The 20640-nt window shown below is 36.4% G+C and overlaps 1 protein-coding gene across 4 annotated transcripts in view; it reads right to left on the bottom strand.

Moving 5' to 3' along the window:
* The window catches only part of LOC128982902 (tRNA (guanine-N(7)-)-methyltransferase), a 152902-nt gene that overhangs the window by 59370 nt on the left and 72892 nt on the right, over positions 1-20640 (bottom strand). For all 4 annotated transcript variants that reach the window (XM_054401964.1, XM_054401963.1, XM_054401965.1 and 1 more), the window contains 2 exons: positions 7999-8183; positions 2144-2257 (listed from right to left, as the gene is read on the bottom strand). In XM_054401964.1, coding sequence (XP_054257939.1) covers positions 2144-2257; positions 7999-8183 — 299 coding nt within the window. The remainder of the gene's footprint in view (positions 1-2143; positions 2258-7998; positions 8184-20640) is intronic.

Below are 20640 nucleotides of genomic sequence, written 5' to 3'. Positions count from 1 at the left end.
CAAAAACCAAATATATCATATTCAACCTAACAAAACATACACACTTTGCAAAATCCCTGAAATATCACAACGTAACATGCCCTACAAGTTTTAACATTTGTAACTGTCAAGACCTTGAGCAAGTAGGAAGCATAAAGTATTTAGGCTTATACGTGGACAGCCAACTTAATTGGAAAGAACATATTTCATACTTAAAACTAAAATTAGTAAAATACATCCGTATATTCTACATGCTCAGAAGCGTATGTTATATACAGCTTCTTAGATCAATTTATTTCGCATTCATAAATTCAAAAATTGAATATGGCATAGAAATCTGGGGTGGGACATATTTTACCACATTAAAACCAATAATCACACTACAAAAAGCCTTCGTCAGAATAATACTAAACGAAACAAAAACCAAACCTTCTCTACCTCTTTTCCAAAGTATAAACATTTTGCCCTTTAGAAACTTATACGTTTTTAAGGTTTTAAGAATTTTTTTTAATAGATGTGATACACACAGAATGAACCAGGGCTATATCACATTAAGGAACGTGAGTAAAATGTATGTTCCTCGACCCAATTTATCCCACTTCAAAAAATATTTTTTGTACTTAGCACCAACGTTTTATAATCTACTTCCAAACTATATTAAAGAGTGTAAAAACAAGAACCAATTCAATAAAATTATACGTAACTACTTACTTAATCATAATGACATTAATCAATTTTTTACTACTCTAATATAAAGACATAGTGTTTTCCTTTGATAGTTATAGTCTTAGTTATAGTTTGTTAAACAATGCCTAATACTTTAATAAGACGTAAGAATTAAGGAAGTAATATTGTTTCATGTGAAGAAGCCACGTTTATGTTATTTTTAAATATTGTGTAGTATAACCGTGGTACTGATCCGGCCAGGCACTCTCTACCCTACTACTGAGTTTGTGTAAGATTCAAATATAGATCCCGCACAGGTTTATAACCTCAGGGCTTTATTGCTCTATGATTCTCTTTATTATTATATCCCATGTTTTAAACAGTTAAGGTTTAAAAAATTTGTGTAAGTTCATAGGCATATTTGTATAAATAGTATAACCAGAATTGTGTTCAATACTATTGTGATTGTTTACAATAACTGTATATTATGTACATTGAGCAATAAAGAATTTTTCTATTCTATTCTAATAGATTAATAAAAACACTAAAATGAATTTAAAACACGACTCCAAAGATCGTGCGGTCGGAAACCGCTATTGCCGCGATCGGGTATGACGACGATGATGTTTCCGTAACAGCGGGAGTCGTTGATAACATCTAAACGTCTGCGGGAGATGTTAATGAATTTGCCACGATCGCGCATGACGACGATGACGTTTCCATGACCGCGGGAGGCGATGATAACGTCTAAACATTCGCGGGAGATGTTCATGATTTTGCCGCGATCCCGCAAGATGTCGATGACATTTCCGTGACCGCGGGAATGAATAAGGATGTTTACACTGCTGCGGGAGATGATAACATTTTTTCCGCGACTGCGGAAGACAATGATAATGTCTACATGACCGCGGGAGATGTTCATGATTTTGCCGCAATTGTGCAAGACGACGATGACGTTTCTGTGACCGTGGGAGTACATTATGATGTCTAAATGGCCGCAGGAGATCTTCATGATTTTGCCGCTATCACGAAAGACTATGATGATGTTTCCGTGACTGCGGGAGTGGATGCTGATGTCCGCGGGAGATAATTAATCAGAATTTTGCCGCTATCGCAAAAGACCTTACCCGACAAAAGACACCGGATTACTAGTGGAGTGCTGGAGTGGTGAAGTGCCGGATTAGAGAGGGTCTACTGTATACAATTCAATAGGTTTGCTCCGTTGGTTTAGTTTATATGAATTTTTGAAAATATGACTGCAAAATCGCCAAAAATGCCTATTCACTACTTAGTTTTCCCAATGCCAGTTGAAGGGTGTGTAACTATTGTTGGCGGATGTGTAACTATTTTACACAACAGATGGAAAGATCAAAATGTTTCTATTTCGTTTCCTCTTCCCGTTGCAAAGCACGGGCACAACAGCTAGTATGTGATACAATTGTTCATCCACTAAAATAACAAGGCACAAATAAAGATTATCTTAATAACTAAAACTTACTCCTTCTGCTAAAACATAAGCATATTCTGCTAGTAAAGGAGTGTTAATAATCCGCCACTTGTGCTTAGCTCTCTTGAAATGTGGATCCGGGTAAAGGAAAAACATCTTCTTTAACTGAAAAAGGATAAATGACTCTGAATAATTGTACTATTTTTAAATCATAAAATAAAACTAACACATTAGAACATAATTTTATTCCCGTTCAAGTCAATCAAAACACACAAACAAAAACAAACAAATAACCCAGCTGATAAACAATAATATCAACATGATCAGTTTACAGACAGTACAATAATCATGATGATTTTAATCAAACATAAGTTGATGTGTATAGAAAACGTATTATTTCAATTGCAGTGACTCAGTCTATTGGACAAGGTTACCAACCAATAAACATTTATTTTAACACGTTAGCTGCCACGTCACCCCGATCGGGGTGCCACCAGTTGGCTCGTATGTGAGCACTGTCACCCCGATCGGGGCGACAGTTGTAATTTGTAAGGGTTTTTTTCTTTGCCGCTATTTGACAGTCTTTGATGTTCAACGGCAGTCAAACATTGTGGCTTATAAATACATACTCCAAGCTAACTAGATATCAATGTTATATTGCATTCTGATGTTTATAAAATGTCCAAACTTACGTCACAAAGTACTGAAATGTTGTCACCCCGATCGGGGTGACGCTATTTTTTTCAACAATTTTATCTACTCTTTATTGAAATATGCACCATAAAATGACGTAACGTTTTTCTTATTCAGTTGGTGTTTATATTTTATAAGAGTTTTTTGTATCTTATGACTGAAATTATTTCCCTAACCTGAACATAAAAGTAAGTATTTGGGTAATACTGATGAAAAACAGATAAGAAAGAAAACAAACATATTTTTGAAATCTTTTATGTCAAACTGTAAACAATATTACATTGCTAAAAAAAACTAAATATATGTATAATAATGAATAAAAACATGACAACTGCTTTTAGAAAAGTAAAAAGTTGACTGGCCTACTTGTGTGTGTTCCTAAAACAGTCCTTGCACAAAAACGGCTTCTGGGGGCAAGTTTCACAAAATGTGTTTACTTTCTTCGATTTCCTAGCAGTCTCACGCCCGCCTGCATTCTGAGCTTGTTGGTAGCAGATCTTGCAGTGACGTCTTACCCGCCTTTTGTTTCGGCCTTCTCCTTCGAATTGGGCTGTCTCCGTTAGATGATGGTGGCCAGTCACTCGAACGGGATCGATTTCTTCGTCACGAAGGCCCAGAAGAGCGTAAGCCACTTTCTCTCTGAAAGTTGTGATGGAGTACACATGACGTTTTGCTGCTTGGCCAGTGGCACCTACAGCCTCTTTGTACCCAAGCCAAGCGTTGACAACAGCAGTTCCAAGGAGCATTTCCTCCGCTACCTTGTGATACCATCTCATCGATTTCCTTACAGCCGAGCTGTAAGAAGACATCTGATCGGACAAATCGATGCCCATTTTAGCTTTGTTATAATGGACAACTACCTGAGGCTTCAGTATAGGGGTACCATTTCGACTCCTCTTTCCCGTGTCTTCATACACATTAGTGTGTTTCGTTGACATAATGCGTACCTCCCTCTTGTCAACCCATCTGGTGTACGTCGTGCCATTTGGGTACTCCAGGCAGCTCATTTCTCCTGTACCAAGGGTCAAATTTGGTGGGATTGTCTTTTTGTGTGGAAACCATGCACGGTTTGCAATTACTGTACCCACAAGGTGAGTCTGTCTGGTGAGAAGAACATTGGCCAGGTCCAGAGACGTATAAAAATTGTCGATATACAAAGTATGTCCCTTGTCCAAATAGTCATTTATGAGGTCCATGTCAACAGACATTGCCAAGGACGATCCTTCATCGATGCCGGTTCCTTTACCCATATACACTTTTGTCTTCAATGTGTAGCCGGTCGTGTCGCAAACCTTGAAAACTTTTATACCATACTTATGGGCTTTTTGGGGAAGATATTGCCGGAAGATAAGACGACCTCTGAACGGAATCATACTCTCGTCTATTACAAGATCTTCTCCAGGATTCTTGTTTCTTTTGAAACATTGATTGAGATGGGACACAAGTGGCAAAATCTTGGCCAAACGGCCCTCCTGATCAAGGTTGTCATTATTGTTGAAGTGCCAGAAGCGAAGTAGAAGTTGAAATCGGTTTCGGCTCATAACTCGATTTGCAACCAAGTTTCGGTACAGCAGTCGCCTGGACCAATAATCCGTTATTCTGGGCATGGGAACAAGGCCCATGTATAATAAAAGGCCCAAAAACTTTTTCATTTCCTCCACGTTAGTATCCCGCCATTTTCTTAGTCTACTACTACGATTTAATCTTATTTTCTGAAGCACCTGCGCTGCATTTCGGTTAGTCTCATCAACCATAACCGCCAGGATTTCATCGTTTAGGTAAGATGAAAAAAAATCAATCGGCTGTGCAGTCCTTGGTAAATTAAATTTGTATTCTGAGTTACCACCAAAAACAATATTTTTTTGTCTACCTTCTGGCAACTTCCATTTGTCTTCTTCTTCTTTTTTCATTTTAAGTTTATCCTCCTTTTTCTTGAGTTTTTTGTACCTTTCGCCCAAGGTAACATACACATCACCATTCAAATAATCCGCTCCTGCGCCCTCATCCAAATCCTCATTCATACTTTCCCTATCATTCTGGTCATTTACACTCTCAGTCTGGGTATCAGTCTCGTTTGTTGCTGAATATAAATTCATATTGTATTCATTTACATCACCTTCATTGTTGCTGTGCTCGCTCTCTGACATTGACAGGAGGGTAGGTTGAAAGTCCGGGTCGATGTCCATTTCGTCGTCCCCGTCTGACTCATCACTGTCTTTAGCACTACCTCCCAAAAAACCATCACTCAGATTTCCATAATCTAGTTCACTTGACATTGGTAAACCCAAAAAACGTTCGATATCATCATCACCAAGATTGTCACTCATATTGGACAAAAGCCACAACACACTATGAAAACCAACACAAAAACTAGGTTATAAATAGCTAAAAAGTACAACACAAGAAGAAGTAAACATAACCCAGTAGAGTAATAAGCAGGTGTTGTTGTCTTCACGCGCCAAAATGCCGCTACTGCCAACCGAACAAAATGAAATATATCCCAAATGGTCGAATTTCAGTGCCACCCCGATCGGGGTGACAGCGATATTTTCCAGCAAAATTTGACTGAAAAAAATCACTGTCACCCCGATCGGGGTGACACTTATTCCGCCATTTTCTTATATGTATTTGGACAGATAACATTATAACTAACCTAGATAAGTATAAATAACATCATATAACTAAAAAATTACGTGAGCATGTAGTTGGCAATACAACAATCCCCCCCGAAAATAGCCTTGGCAGCTAACGTGTTAAATAATAACTAAGAACAGTTGACTCAAGTTTGCCAATCTTCATAACGTCCATGGAATCTTAAACAGATAGTGAAATTTTTTTCTAGGATGTTAGGCACTAGCCTGGGATTGTTTTTCACATTACTTCAGGTTAGACCAACGATCACATAAGACCAATAGAAGAAGCAGGTTGGCCGCAACGTGAAGCAAGAATGAATATTTCACTCGTTTCCCTCAAGATGGCGGCTGCTGGCCGTGATGAGCCCCAGTGGCGAGGGCTAATAAAATGTTAATTGATATTACTAATATCTATACTTATTTAATACGCAAGCAGGTTTTTTGTGACAATTACTCCTCCGAAACTACTGAACTGATTGACACGTTTTTGGTGTCATTGGAAAGAGCGTAACGTGAAGTTGTGCAGGAAACTTTCTTTTTAGGGAAATAATTAGAGAGTGAGGCCCTGGGGCCCTTTAAACTTTCGTATTTATCCATAAGATTAACATGGGAAACAAAATTTGTTATGGAACTTCAGCTGTTGTCAGAAATTAAAAGTGAAATATTTATTGATGGTATCCATAGTAACAAAACAAACCCACTAAATTTAAAAATGTAAACAAGCAGAACTAACTGTCAAAATAATTTTGATTTCACAATTCCTCACAGCTGGTCCAAATATATTAAATACTGCATGATTATTAGAACAGGAATGGTATGGATCATAAACATAAATAAAATATGTCACTCGCCCGAATGTTTAAACATTTAACATTGATTAAATGGAACTATCAAACTATATGTTAATGTCATTAGTATTGGATTCTTTCAGTTACGTCATTTGTTGACCGAGTCTGTCCAATATTTTTGAGCTTTTTTTTTTTTTTTTTTTAAGGGAGAGGAGGGAAAATGCTTTTACGCACACAGGTAGCCAGCCTGTAGTGTGAGACTCCTGAATCTATCGCAGACTACTCACTAAAAAAACCCCTCTACTCTGTTGGACACAGACCTGGAATTGTTTGTCACATTACTTCAAGTCAGGCCAACATGTTACCTAAGCCCTCAGGGCTCTCACCATTTATGGCATTTGGATACTTTAAGACCTACACCGCATCCCGGTCAAGGTCGAGCTTCTTGGCGCGGAGAATACCCTGGATGTAATGTGACACACAGGTCCAATTGTCCTCACCCTCCGTCATCATCGGTATGACGGTATGAATATTTTTGAGCTGCTGTAATAATATTTTACAGGAAATAATTGTTATATAAATTTATGGATATAAGTAATAATTTAGATTCTACAATCATTGCTGTTATTAAAATTGTGTATCCGCAGCAAACCTTCAGACTAAGCGAATTTCCATTTACCTGGCTTAATTTCTACAAAAATATTCCCTGAAAATTGTCATTTTTTCCTATTTAAATAACATTAAGTTCATTTTAATATGAGTACCTAGGTTTGCTACTACAGGGAAGGTAGGTGTGTTTTTGTTGAAATGTTGATAGCTTAGTATGATTGTTATTTGTTTGCAAATCCTGTAATACTTTACAATTGCTCGAATTCGAGCAACATGAACACTAGTTTGTAAAAATATGCCTTAGCATTATTAATAATCTGATAACTAAGACAAATACCTGTAAAGCAAGCTTTTTAAATGTTTTCTGTCGTTTGCCGTTTTTGAGAAAAAGTTAATTTAGATAATTAACAACACTAAGTGGATATGATACTCCCTGGAGTACTACGACTATCCGCAGTACTATCCTGATAATTAGACCAATTCGTTAATACCAAGTCAAAAATAAATGTGATTCGGATTCCAATATAAAGTGTAGGTCCCTTAGTTGCCATTAGCTGCATGGGCTATTAATTAACAGCTGTGTCTAAGGAAGATGTCGGCCTTAGTCACTAACAAGACTACAAAATCGCACCACTCATCCTACACTCATCTCCATTCATACTGGGCTTAAAATTAAAATACCTACTTTGTATGGTCGCCATTTCATTGAAAAGAATGAAGAAAATTAAAGAATTAACAAAAACTTTTTGGGAGAAGCGAATATTCTGAAAACATATAAATTAGTTCATATAATGAATGTAGGCTATCTATGTTGTATTAACCCTTTGAGGTTGAATTTTTTTTTAATTTTCCGGCGAGTATACCTGACAAAAAAAATTTAAAAAGCAACAGCAGACAAATTTTTTCACGTCATAGTTCAAAACTAATATAAAAAACCGACTATTTAAATATTTAAAAAAAGTAAATATTGTAACATCCTGTTACATTGCTTTATCAATCTGTGACCACGCTGATTTTAAGAAAAAAATACCTTTTGAAGAAAATAAAATGAAGTAAAATTTATTATAAACTTAGTTCCCTCCCCCCAATTACCCTAGATATTTGAGGTTCTACTGTACTGATAAATCCAGCCCTGCATGCTTAGATGTATTAAATCCATAAGTTTGTAGGGTAAGTAATTCACCTGTCCTTTGTAGAAGTAGTTTGGAAGATACTTCATGGCGTTTGTTCTAATGCAGGCTATGTTCTGATACTGGCCAGGGTTCTGGGAGCGGAGTGCTTCAATACGATCCATCACATAGTCAGAAACTTTGACACGGATCTCCATCCCTAACATCAGTGTCTCAGGGAACATAAGGGATAGAGTCACTGGAGGAAAACAAAATATGTCAGTTACTGAAGTTGAGAGTCAAAGAAAATAACAGTCTTTAGATAGCGGTTGTAGTCGGGGTCACCATTTTGGTCGTGGTTGTTTGTGTACATCAAATAAATTACGACCAAATAAGTAAGAGAAAAGTGTTTTAATAAAAGAGTTAAATTTTGTGTACAATCCTCTAGACAAACAAAACCACTACAGTAGAACCCCTCATATCCGGCCACCACGGGACCAAGCCCCTGACCAGATAACGATTTGGCCGGATAAACCAACCTACTACGAAAATGACAATTCATACCTAATAATAATAGGTAATCAATATATGCAATCAAAAGTATAATTTAATTCTGTTCTGGGATCATTTTTAGAAAAATAAACATGTTTGTAATAAAGGAAAAAATATTTGTAGGTTAAAGTCATTAAGTACTGAATGTACAAATATTATGATTCCAGGTAACAAAACATATTAAATGGAGGTAAAAATGACAATAAATTGTACTTAAAGATCATTAGGACTTAAATGGTACTTGAATTTCTACTCAACATTCATAACCATTTTGTGAAATACAAAAATTAATGTACAGTACTCGTACTGTACTGTACTAAACCCACTTCGGAAATAATCAACCAACTGATCAAAGGTTAGGCCTACTAGCTCAACTGAGTATAGTGACTCAGCAAATAAATGTATAAACAAACAGATAAATAGTGAGAACAATTTATTTTATGACTTGAACAGTCACAAAGACTAGTGCTTGCATCTAAACGTCTGTAAGCTGTGAGAAAAAAATTTTTATATTGGCTTCCTGGAAGGGGCCGGATAAACAGAGGACCGGTAAAACCAAGGATATTATATGAGGGGTTCTACTGTAACTTATAATGCGTTGCTATGACAACGTCATCAGCTGACGCTACAAATGCAATCAATAAAACCCAGAGTTTTACATGGGAAAATATAATAAGTCAGCTTAAATTTGTATATAGTTATGTGAGTAAAGAATCAGTGATTTGTTTTGAAGTGTATTTTTTGTATTTTTAAGTTGGGCAATTCCAAGCAGTCTTATCTATGTGACTAATCTTTGGACACCGGTTACCTGACCTGGCACTTCTTTGAACTTTATTCATACAAGCAACTTTATTTACAAATGTCTTAATTGAAACCGAGTTTTTCCATTTTAATTTGCAAAACCATAAATAAACATTTTAAATGTTTTTGTCTTATTTTATTGCTACTCTATTTGAAATATTGATAAGCGACGGCAAATTTTCCCAGACGAAATTTTACGAAAGCAGCTGGTAATGGATTCAAAAGGTCAGGTCCACTAAGAAGAGCGTCATTAAATGATACACACCGTTCGACTTTGCAGCTGCGTCAAAGACCGATCTTAATATTTGTTGGGCTTATTGGGGTTCACAACCCTGAAATGAGGTAGATAATAAGTATGATCATTTAATATACTTGCCTCATCTTCACTTAGTTTTCGAATATACCCTTTTTCATTGTAGTCGGCAATCTTCTTTGTGTATTCGTCTTTAAAGGAAGGATCCTTTGCCATCTTCCCTTCAATGTGTTTTAGTCTTTTAAGAGCTTAACTTTTTTTATCGTAACTCGAGGGATATTTAAAATCATCTGATTTCCACAACAAGCCAGATTCATAACGTTCTCCGATTTTCCTTGTTGTTTTTTCCAAGATTGACATTGCACGTTCGTCTTCTACCGATTTTATTGATTTGTTTTCTACTGGAGATGCACCGTAGTTGTCAATTTCAAAGGAACCTTTCACCAAATCATGTAATCTGTCGTGATCAAAGGACAATAAGGTGAAATCGTCAACACGCCCAGTAAATTCCGGACACTTGCCATGCATTGACCATCCTAGGTAGCTCCATGACAGTACGGGAGCATTTGGCGGACCTTTGATAACTTTTCTGGTCAATAATAATTCACAGTTATCTTGACCTATCAAAATGGTAGGTTTGGCATGAGATGTTGGTAAAGGTTGGCCAATTGACTTTAAATGAGGCCATCTCTCACGAAGCTTTACTGAGTCAATCGACTGTCGGGGTAAATCTAGAGGTGATTGAGTTCTTACATTTTTTAATGTGAAAACTTCTTCTTCATAGAGCCCTTTTATTTTAAGTTCAACTCGTCTGGACAATGGGTCAAAATGTTTAGTTGCATTTGACCAACAAGTGGTAAGGGGTTCAATGCTACCACTGATGCCTAATTTATCGGCAGTAGTCGAATCTAGCAGAGATATGGTTGAACTGTCATCTAAAAGTGCATATGTGTCGATCTGACAGCTTGGACCATATAACGTTACTGGACATACTCTTAGTAAAACACGGTTATTTATCGAGTGATTGCTTATAATTTCTTCTTTTGATTCATCTTCCTGCCTGAAAGTGTTCTGTACTCTGTCCCAGCTGGTCTCTTGAGCATTTTTAGAGGCACTGTCAGTATGCAGAAGGCGATGGATAGTGGCTGGTGGGATAGTTTGCACCCATTAATTCCACAAGGTATCTTTAACTTACAAAATTTGCAGTTTTTTCTCAATTATCATCTTCCACCGCTGCGCAACTTCTGCTTTTCTGAAAAGCTTACATTTATCGCTTTCATGACTCTCTGAGCAAAACATGCAAACGTTTTCATTGGGCGAATTAGTAAAAACTGGTTTAGTGTCACTTCTCTTCCGCGCTGTCTCCTCAGGTGGACGAAAATAAATACTCTTAATGGAACACTGGTTTTCAAGCCAGTTACAGAATACTTTCAGGTCAGTAGGTTTATCTAATTGCATGCTATTTACATGTTCAGCCCACCTATACTTCAGAGGATAGGGGAGCTTACTTAAAATGTCATTCAACAAGAGAGTATTTATTAAGTACATTTCCAAATCCAACGACTCTGCGGTAGAGTTGTTTAAAAGAGTTGTTGAAAACTCAATAAGGCTGACAGCGTCATCCTCCTTCACGTTGGAGCATGCGCTTCAACATTGACTTGACTATAAACTCTGGACGTCCAAAACGCATTTGTAAAGTTTTCATTACTGTACTAAAATTTTTACCTGGTATAAATAGAGGTTTTACCATTTTAAAGGCATCTCCCTCCAGACAATTTCTTATTCTGTCAAGGTTTTCATCGTCATTAAAAAGGTGTTTAGTCTTATTGTAACAGGAATAGAACATGGGCCATTCGTCTGGTTTCCCGCTGAAGGATGGAAGACGTTGTCGGCAAGAGACAGGTTGGTTGAGGTTGGATGAATTTATAGCTTTTGAAAAGGAGTCAGCAAGTTTACCAATAGCCGTAGACTTGATGGCTGACGATGTCAAAGGAACTGACGGTTCCTCATTTAGCCACCTCTTGACTTTGACATTAGAGTCCTCCTAAACAGTAGCAATATTGAAGCTTACCTTATCAGGGTCTTCATTATCTTCCAAATGACGACTGCCCAAGACTGAGGCGGACTGATTACTTCCCAAGACCCGAAGCAGACTCAAGTTCGGTCCTTACTCTCAGCAGACACTTCTGTCGTTCTAGTTCTCTTGCTTCAGCTTGACGTTGTTGTTCCATTTCCCTCTCCTCTCTTTTCCTTTGTTGTTCCTGCATTTGAAGTTGACTTTAGCCTCAAATTCTCTTTGGCGTTGCAATTCTTTTTCTTCCTGCATTTTTTCTAGTCTGTTCATTTCTTCAATTTCTTCTACTTGTAATTGAACTAACCGGCGCTTGCTGGAAGTTGAAGATGTGGATTTTGACTTAGAAGGGGGTTTTGGAGGTTGGCTATCTTTTTCTATGAGTTCATCATTCTTGTCATTTACAATCTCAGCGGAATATCTATTTGGAGGGTGTTTCTCTCTCCCTGACTTTCGGATTGACATATTTCTTGACATAATTTATAAGTCGGGTTTTGGCACCAATGTTAAAATTTCAAAGACAAGACTAAAAGACAATTCATGAACTTCAAGTATATTTTAACAAATTTGGACATTATTTACAAATCATAATAAATAAAACATATGTTAGCTATTAATCAGAAAGATTAAGGCAGGCAATAAGTTATAACAGTACAGCTTTTAGATTTTTTTATCAATAGACAATTCCTTTATTACAATTATTTCATCAAGAAATGTTACAGCGTCAAATTCAAATAAATAACATTGGTATAATAGATCAAAGTGAAATGGAAAAGCTTCTTCAGTGTTGTGTGTGGTCTTGCCATGCAAAGAACTCCTTTAGGGTGTAGAAAGCTTGTCTAGCAGCCATCTCCGTAGCTTCCTCTTCATCAGCACAGGGCCTCCAATTTTCAAGTGGTCTGGTAGCTTGTTTAGCATCTTCACTCCTGCATACAGTGGTTTCTTTTCAAACATTGCTGTTCTGTGGCCAGGCAGCACATAGTTTCCTGCATATCTGGTGTTGTATTCATGTACATCTCTTGGCTTAGGCGGGTCTTTGGTTACACAGTAATAAATAGTTTCTAGGATGTAGGTAGATGGAAGTCACCGTCAGGATGTTCAGGTTTTTGAAGGCATTTATACAGCTTTGTTCTTTACTTATGCCTGCTATTATTCTGATAGCCCTTTTCTGCATAACCAGGACCCAGTTAAGATTGTCCATAGTGGATCCACCCCAGACAGTAATACCATAGCGTATATGGCTTTCAAACAATGTATGGTATGCAGTCCTCGTTGTCTCAGGGGTACTAGTCTCTTTGATACGTTTTATGGCAAAGCGAGCTGACCCGAGTTTTTGGCAAAGACAAGCTAGGGCCTACATGACAATCCCAGGATAAATATTCATCAATTATGACACCTAGATGTTTTATTTCTTCAGCTGCTGTCAGGTTGGGCATTTCAGATACTGTGAACTTTTTATTTCCAAAAGTAATTTGCTTGGTCTTACTTTCATTTAGGACTAAGTCATTTTTCATACAGTAGTCCTGTGTCATATTGAAAGCTATATAGGTGTTTACTTCTAGTTGATCTATGTTTCTATTTGCTGTAAGCAGCACAGTGTCGTCTGCAAACATGACCATCTTGCTGTATTCCTCAAGGTGTTCCGGGAAGTCATTGATAAACAGGCCAAACAGAACTGGCCCTAGGACAGAGCCCTGGGGAACTCCTCTGTTAGTCCGGTAGCAATTCAGATCTGACAGTATCTAAAACCCTTTTGTCGTGTGTTTTATTTCTACCATTTGGCTTCGCCCTTTTAGATAACTTGCAAACCATTTCAGAGCTGTTCGCTGGATTTCTAAATTTTGAAGTTTAGTTAGAATAATAAGATCATGTGCCAAGGAATCAAAGGCCTTGCTTAAGTCAAGATACAGGCTGGTGATAGTGTTGCCATTTTCTATGTTCTCAATGATATATTCAACAAGGTCTATCAGAGCAGTTGTGGTTGATTTTCCTGGAACAAACCCATGTTGGCTGTTTGTCAATGCTTGGTTTTGACTAAGATGCTCCTGGATTCTTACTTTTATAATCTTCTCTATGAGTTTGGAGACAGATGAGAGCAGTGATATAGGTCGGTATTTAGAGATGATTTGTAGGTCCCCTTGTTTGTGTTTAGGAAATACCTTGGCTGTTTTCAACTTGGTTGGAAAAGTCCCCTCTACCATCGACATGTTTACAATCTTCATTAGCGGCATTATTAATTCATCTGCACATGTTTTAAGGATTTTTAAAGATATTTCATCAATGCTTGATGATGTGGAGTTCTTTAATGATTGAATGGTTCTGCCTATCTCGTCAGGTGATGTTGGACGGAAGGAAGAGAGAGTGTTAAATGTGGTAGCTGGAGGATTTTGAGCTATTGGTGGTGTGTTGTATATGCTGTTTTGTTTTAATGTTTCCTCAGCTATGTTTACAAAATAATAATTAAAGCGGTTTGCTATATCTTTAGGGTCAGTAAGTTTCTTTCCATTGTCATTTAATTCTATTGTAGAATTGTTGTCAAGCTCTTTCCTCCCTTTCCTCTCACTATTGATGGTGTCCCATATGGCTTTGGCTTTGTTTTCTGCTTGTTCAATGTATGCAGCACTTGTTTCTTGCCTTGCCTTTTAGCGAATTTCCCTATAGGGAAGTAGCTATTACCATAGGTGGCACGGTAAGACCTAGACCCGGGACCGATTTACTTTTTCATTTTGATGTCCTCAGAGGCCAAAAACACTATTCGTTCAAATTTTTATATATGTATATATATATATATATATAGACTTATATATATATATATACGTCCGTGAACGCGATAACTTGAGTAATTTTTGTCCGATTTTGAAGGTGTAAAGCGGGATAAACTTGAATGAGTTCGCGAACCAGCACGATCGGACCATGGGAACGGGGCTTTACGGGGTTTTATGGGGTAAAAATTGGTTTTTCTCACTTTTGACCCTCAAAACACAAAATTTCCAAATTTCTCTTTAGACCTTTTTAAAGAGCTTAAAAAAACAAATAATTTAGTATATAAAAGTATTTTTGTTCGATTATTAGTAACGGAGAAAATTAAAAAAATTTTAAATTTAAAAGTCCCATGTTATTCTTATGGAGAATATTGTCAAATGTTGTAGTTTGCTTGTTTATGAATATATTTTGATCAAACTTGGCAAATTTATTTATTTTGTACTAAGCTATCAATATTTTACTCAAAAACACACTTTATTAGTTTCCTTGTAGCAGCAAACCTAGGTACTCGTTAAACCTAATGTTATTAAAATATATTTAACTGAAAATCAATTCATACAAATGGAAATTCGCTTAGTCGGCAGGTTTGCTGCGGCGGGGGTATTTTAATTTTTGGTCGTAAGATTTCTTCTTATCTGTAGCTATCTTCTTGTCATCAGGATGACCAGTAAGGATAAATTTGTCTTGTGCTATTAAAAACTCCTTTTTAAGTGTCATAGTTTCTTCATCATACATCAGTCGTTTACCCCTTTTTTGTGTAGTCCGAAATATTTTTTTTTGGACAAGCATTATCAATTGCAAGTTGAGCGTTTGGTTGAAATTAAAGTAGGCCTCTTCCACATCATTTGTTCTCAAAACAGGTTCCCAGGTTACAGTGGAGAGCACATTTTTTAATATCAGCAGATTGTCGTGGTTAAGGTTCCGTCGTGATGTATATGTTGTTGCTGCTTTAGTTGCTTTTCAAATAATACAATTCTGAATAGCAATCAATTTGGCTTTCGACCCGGATACTCCACAACTTTAGCTGTTGAATCCATAGTGTCAAATATTCTCGATACATTTGAATCTGGCAACTATCTGAGTCTGGCCCTTGTGGATCTCAGCAGGGCCTTTGACTCAGTTCTGCACACCATACTTTTGCAGAAATTGGATTTTTATGGTATAAAACACCAGGAACTATTTTTTTTTAACCTACCTTTGTGGCAGACAACAATATGTAGCTTCCGGCAAACAAACATCAGCTTTTAAAGAGGATCGTGCTGGGGTGCCACAGGGGTCAGTACTTGGGCCAGTATTGTTTATATTATATATTAATGATTTGCCAAATGCTATGCCTTATAAAACAGTTCTATAAGCAGACGACACATCGTTTATTTGGCCTTCTGACGATCTTAACACAGCAATCCATGGAATTGATAACATGATCGATATTGGTAATAATTGGTTTAAGAGTAATTTTCTTGAAATTAATAGAGACAAAACAGAGAAAATATGTTTTACACTACGCAGAAACCAAATTGAAAATCCAGACTATGTCAAATTGCTAGGTATTTTCTTAGATAAAAATTTACTTGGGAAGAACATTTTTGTAATATCTAACAATCCAACAATGTAATATCTAAGTTGTCACGAGTTTGTTTTTTATTGCGAAAAATTAAAAAAACTGTGTATCAAATCACACACTCCTTTCTGTTTACCATAGTTTATTTCATACACACTTATTATATGGAAATATTCTCTGGGGAAATAGCTGTGGGGCCAGCAGGGTGTTTACTTGGCAAAGAAAAGCTCTGCGGATCATGTTTGGTATACCAAATAAAGTTAACTGCAAACCTTTCTTTATAAATAATAATATAATGACACTATTCTTTCAGTAAATGAGCAGTTTTTACTCTATGGTCAGCTGTTTAGTCGTAAGAAAATAATATTCTGACGTATTGCCCTATTCACGATGTCAGCTGTCTGAGTCGAGCTCAGCCGTCTCTGCTATGTTTACCGCGTCATTGTTTACGTTCTGCTAGTGAACTTTCTATGTTATTTGTACGCTAATAAATGTGTTTATTGTTTCCATAGCAATATTTTTATCTGTCGTTTTAGTAATTTAGTGTAGTATAGTGTAGTGAACTGTGAAAATGAGTGATTATTTAGACAGACACACACTTCGAATGATTCGTTCCGAGTTGTCAAACTCTGACGATAGTGTAAATGAAGGTGATTATAATATTTATAATCTTAGTTTTGATGACAATGACAATCGTAACCATTCTTCTGTAGTCCAGTGTGATGGAATAAGTGATCCTGTATACAATGCTGGCTCTGATGATGAATTTGTTGACCGTCTGTTTGCCGATCCACCAATTTTGAGGTTAGTGAGGAAGAATACAACAGTTTGGGTCCTTCAACCAGCAATAATATATCTAGTCATACACAAAATGGTCAAAGTAATAAGAAAGTAAAGTTTTCTCATAGGCCTAATGAATCTGGTGATAATGGTCAAGTATATGAAGATTCTGTTATGCCTAGGCCTAGGCCAAGTCAAACTGACAAAGATGAAAGTCTTATGCCTGTTGAGGATGTAGGCCATAATGAGGTAGTAGCAGATGTTCCTGTGAATCTAGATAATGAGGTAGTATCAGATGTTCCTGTAAATTTTAAAGAAAAAGAAAAAGAACTCTGACTTATATATTTAAATATATATTACTCTCCTTGCAATACTCTCAATGATCAATTCTTTACAAATCTTGGTTGCCCCTGGGTTGGAAGAACAAGAGAACAATAATAAACAACAGAGCGCTGGCAGTGGAAGTTTGATGTTAAGAAATATTGAGTGGGCCCGGCAGAATTATATTATTCCCAGAGATCCTTAGGGGACGTCCCTGGTACTGTTTGAAGTTCTTCCAGAGTTGAAAAAAAATCTTATATATACACTGACTCTACTGTGCGCACTACCACACTAATGTTTAGTGTTGCACTTAAATGTGAATCTTTTGTAGTGGCTTCTTATATATAATAAATACCAAACTCTTTTGAATGAATTTGTTCTACCAGAAATGAAATACCAAGGTTATTGAAAACTATGAAAATATATAACAATTTGATTTATTGCGCTGTACTACTATAAATTAAACAGTACACTGGTTTTTCCTGTAATTAAAATATTTCGGCAAACATATGAAAGTGGATATTAATGTTCTATTTGAAACCTTGAGTGCAATGGCTAACGATACCTTTATTTTACTGAAAATTGCGGAAACAACCCCTGGGAAGGAGAAGCATTCGACGCGGTTACAATTTGATCACAGCAATGGCAATGGGGTGTGAATTAATATAATTTTGAGATGACCAGTACTACTAATCCTTCTCGTTGGCCTACGAATATTAATTGAAGATTGTGTCTCGTAGTCCAACTTGTTACACAGTATAAGTTAACTGTTTGTAACTCAGTAAAACGTGTTGAAAGATTATTTATTATTTATGGCTAAACAGTACTATGGCGGTTCATCTATTGTAAAACACACACTACCCCATGTGACATTGTCGCACCTCCTCGAACCTGCTTTCTATACCTCAACTTCCAGTTAAAATTTATCTTAGTTCCCAATTCAAACAATAGCTGTTACACTCTCAGTAAATATTTGATTGAATAGAACGGCAAAGTAAAAATAATGATTTTACAAATATTTATACTAAAATAAAAATCTTAGCAAGTAACTCTGAATTTCTCTACAAAAACATTTTCACTTATTTAAATTTAATAGCGTGAGATTACCACAGTTTACTATATAATACTGATTGATTGACTAAAAACGGATATAAAAATCACCTACAAGAACTTAAACCTGGAGACATGTGCTTATATGACAGGAAATAACAAACTATAACATGAAAATTTACCACATGTGCGACCCACTGAAAAAATTATAACTATAACAATAAAGAACATATATTACTTACAAATTTGGACGTCCAACACTCAACACTATGGAAAAGGAAAGGGATTACGGTAATAGGTGATCTTTCCCTCAAAAAACGCGAATGTGTTTCCGATCGACAGAACGTGAAATTTCCAATGGCGGTTTGTGTTAGCTGGTAAAGTAATTTTACGGCACTTGCTTCTCAAAACTGATTTTATTTTCACCTCGCGCTGCAAATATATCCCTGCGGGATATAGGCTTAACGATTTAATGAAAATATGATTTGACCAGCTAACACCGCGAATGAATTTAATTTGCACAAACCGAAATTGAACACCTATTACCTTGGGGAGAACGGGAGCAACTGAGACCAAGAATATACTAGTGAACTCTGGCTAGGCACATCCCCACTCCTAGTGCGTGATGCATTGTGGGTATTGTCGTCGATTGTTTAAATCAGCTGACTGGTTCTCGCGTTTGCTAATATTTGATGTGTCATTACAACAAATTTGGTACAAAATAATATAACTAAAAGAAAAAAGAAGCCTAAAAAAAAGGAACCAACTAATGAAGAGCTTGGTTGGAGTTGTGTGGACATACTGTCACAGCTCCCCACCTTCAATGAGCAAACAGGCGTTAGAGCCGAAATAACTGATACTTCAACTCCACTAGAGATATTTTCTTTATTTTTTCCAGAAAGTATGATTTGTCATAATTGTACATATGTGTATTGTAAAAAAACCCAAGTTATCTGATTACTGGTCAACTGATGAATTTTTGAAGTCTTCCTATGCACCTTCAATCATGTCAAGGGATAAATTTTTTGCAATCTTGGCCAACTTGCATATTAGCGACAATGCAACTTACATACCGTACCAAAGACCAGTTCATGACCCAATGCACAAAATAAGGCCTTATATTGACCATCTATTGACTGCATTTCCTCAGTGTATTTATCCATCTGAAAACCTCACTGTTGATGAAGGTACATGTGGGTTTCGTGGTAGGGTCAAATTTCGAGTGTACAGTAGGACCTCAATATCTCGAATCTGAAGGGGTTATGATAAAAATTCGAGTTATCAAGTTTTTCAAGTTAGTGAGGTTCGAGTTATGAAGGTGCCATACGAAAAAGTTCGAGATACTGAGGTGTTAGGGTCTGACAGTGATGTAACGTTACAGCCTTTATAACTCGACATTTACATCCTAAACCTTTATAAATCGAACTCAAACTGTATTTACAGTACAGTATATGTACTGAAGATTAACTTTGGAAGCAAAATAAAACAATTTTAATGCACATAAAGTACTTTATTACTTAATAATAGGAACAAAATACAGAACAATACGAATTCTAAACAAAATGCAATTTTAACTTTTCAAAATGTAGTTAAGTAGGCCTATTGAATCTACTTTGGCAAAACGGGATGAAAGAAATCTTCAATTCAATACAAAACAATACAAATTCTAAAAAAATGCAAGTTTAACTTTTCAAAATGTAGTTAAGTAGGCCTACTGAATCTACTTTGGCAAAACGGGATGAAAGAAATCTTCAATTCAATACAAAACAATACGAATTCTAAACAAAATGCAAGTTTAACTTTTCAAAATGCTTCAAAATGCTATCAAAGCCTGTAAGTGTTGTAAAAATGTTAGTCCTGAATAGCTAGTTTTCTTTTTGAAAAATTCCAGTCCATGCCGGGGTAAGTTAATATTGAATCTAGTGTTATAGTCACCAGAATTGCTTGAAGTGGATGACTATTGAATATGTTTTGTATAGACGGATGTTTCATAAATATAGAGATAATATACTGTTAGGATTTGCAATTCTGTAAAATATCTCTTTAACTGAATCTCTTTTTTGCAGTTTCAACATAGCACGAATAGCCAGGGCCGGTTTAACCCATACGCAAACTACGCGGCCGCATATCGCCTGTGTGCATAATACCTGTGTTTGCACTCACTCTGCCGTGAATTTTGTTCTAATAACCCCGATTTATGACTATATCGGGTTTTCATAACGTATTTGTTGATAGTTACCTGCACGATTACAAGAAAAATACCGATATGGATCATAAACATAAACAAAATGACGTTGTTGGCCCGAATCCTATACTAATAGCAGTGAACATATGTTTTGGCAGATCTATTTAAGCAATGTTAAATCATGTTTATTTTCGGGCCAAAAACGTCATTTGTTTATGTTTATGATCCATACCGGTATTTTTCTAGAATTTGTGGTTACCTGTTAGCGAATTTCCCATATAGGGAATAAGCTATTACCGTAGTACTCATGGTAAGACCTGGACCCAGGACCGATTTATTTTTCATTTTGAGGTCCCTAGAGGCCAAAAACACCATCCGT

Source organism: Macrosteles quadrilineatus, unplaced genomic scaffold (genome assembly GCF_028750875.1).
Source record: "Macrosteles quadrilineatus isolate MER2022 unplaced genomic scaffold, UCM_ALF_1.0 Scaffold_1__1_contigs__length_201487025, whole genome shotgun sequence".
Taxonomy (NCBI): Eukaryota; Metazoa; Arthropoda; class Insecta; order Hemiptera; family Cicadellidae; genus Macrosteles; species Macrosteles quadrilineatus.
This window is presented reverse-complemented; position numbering and strand designations above follow the sequence as displayed.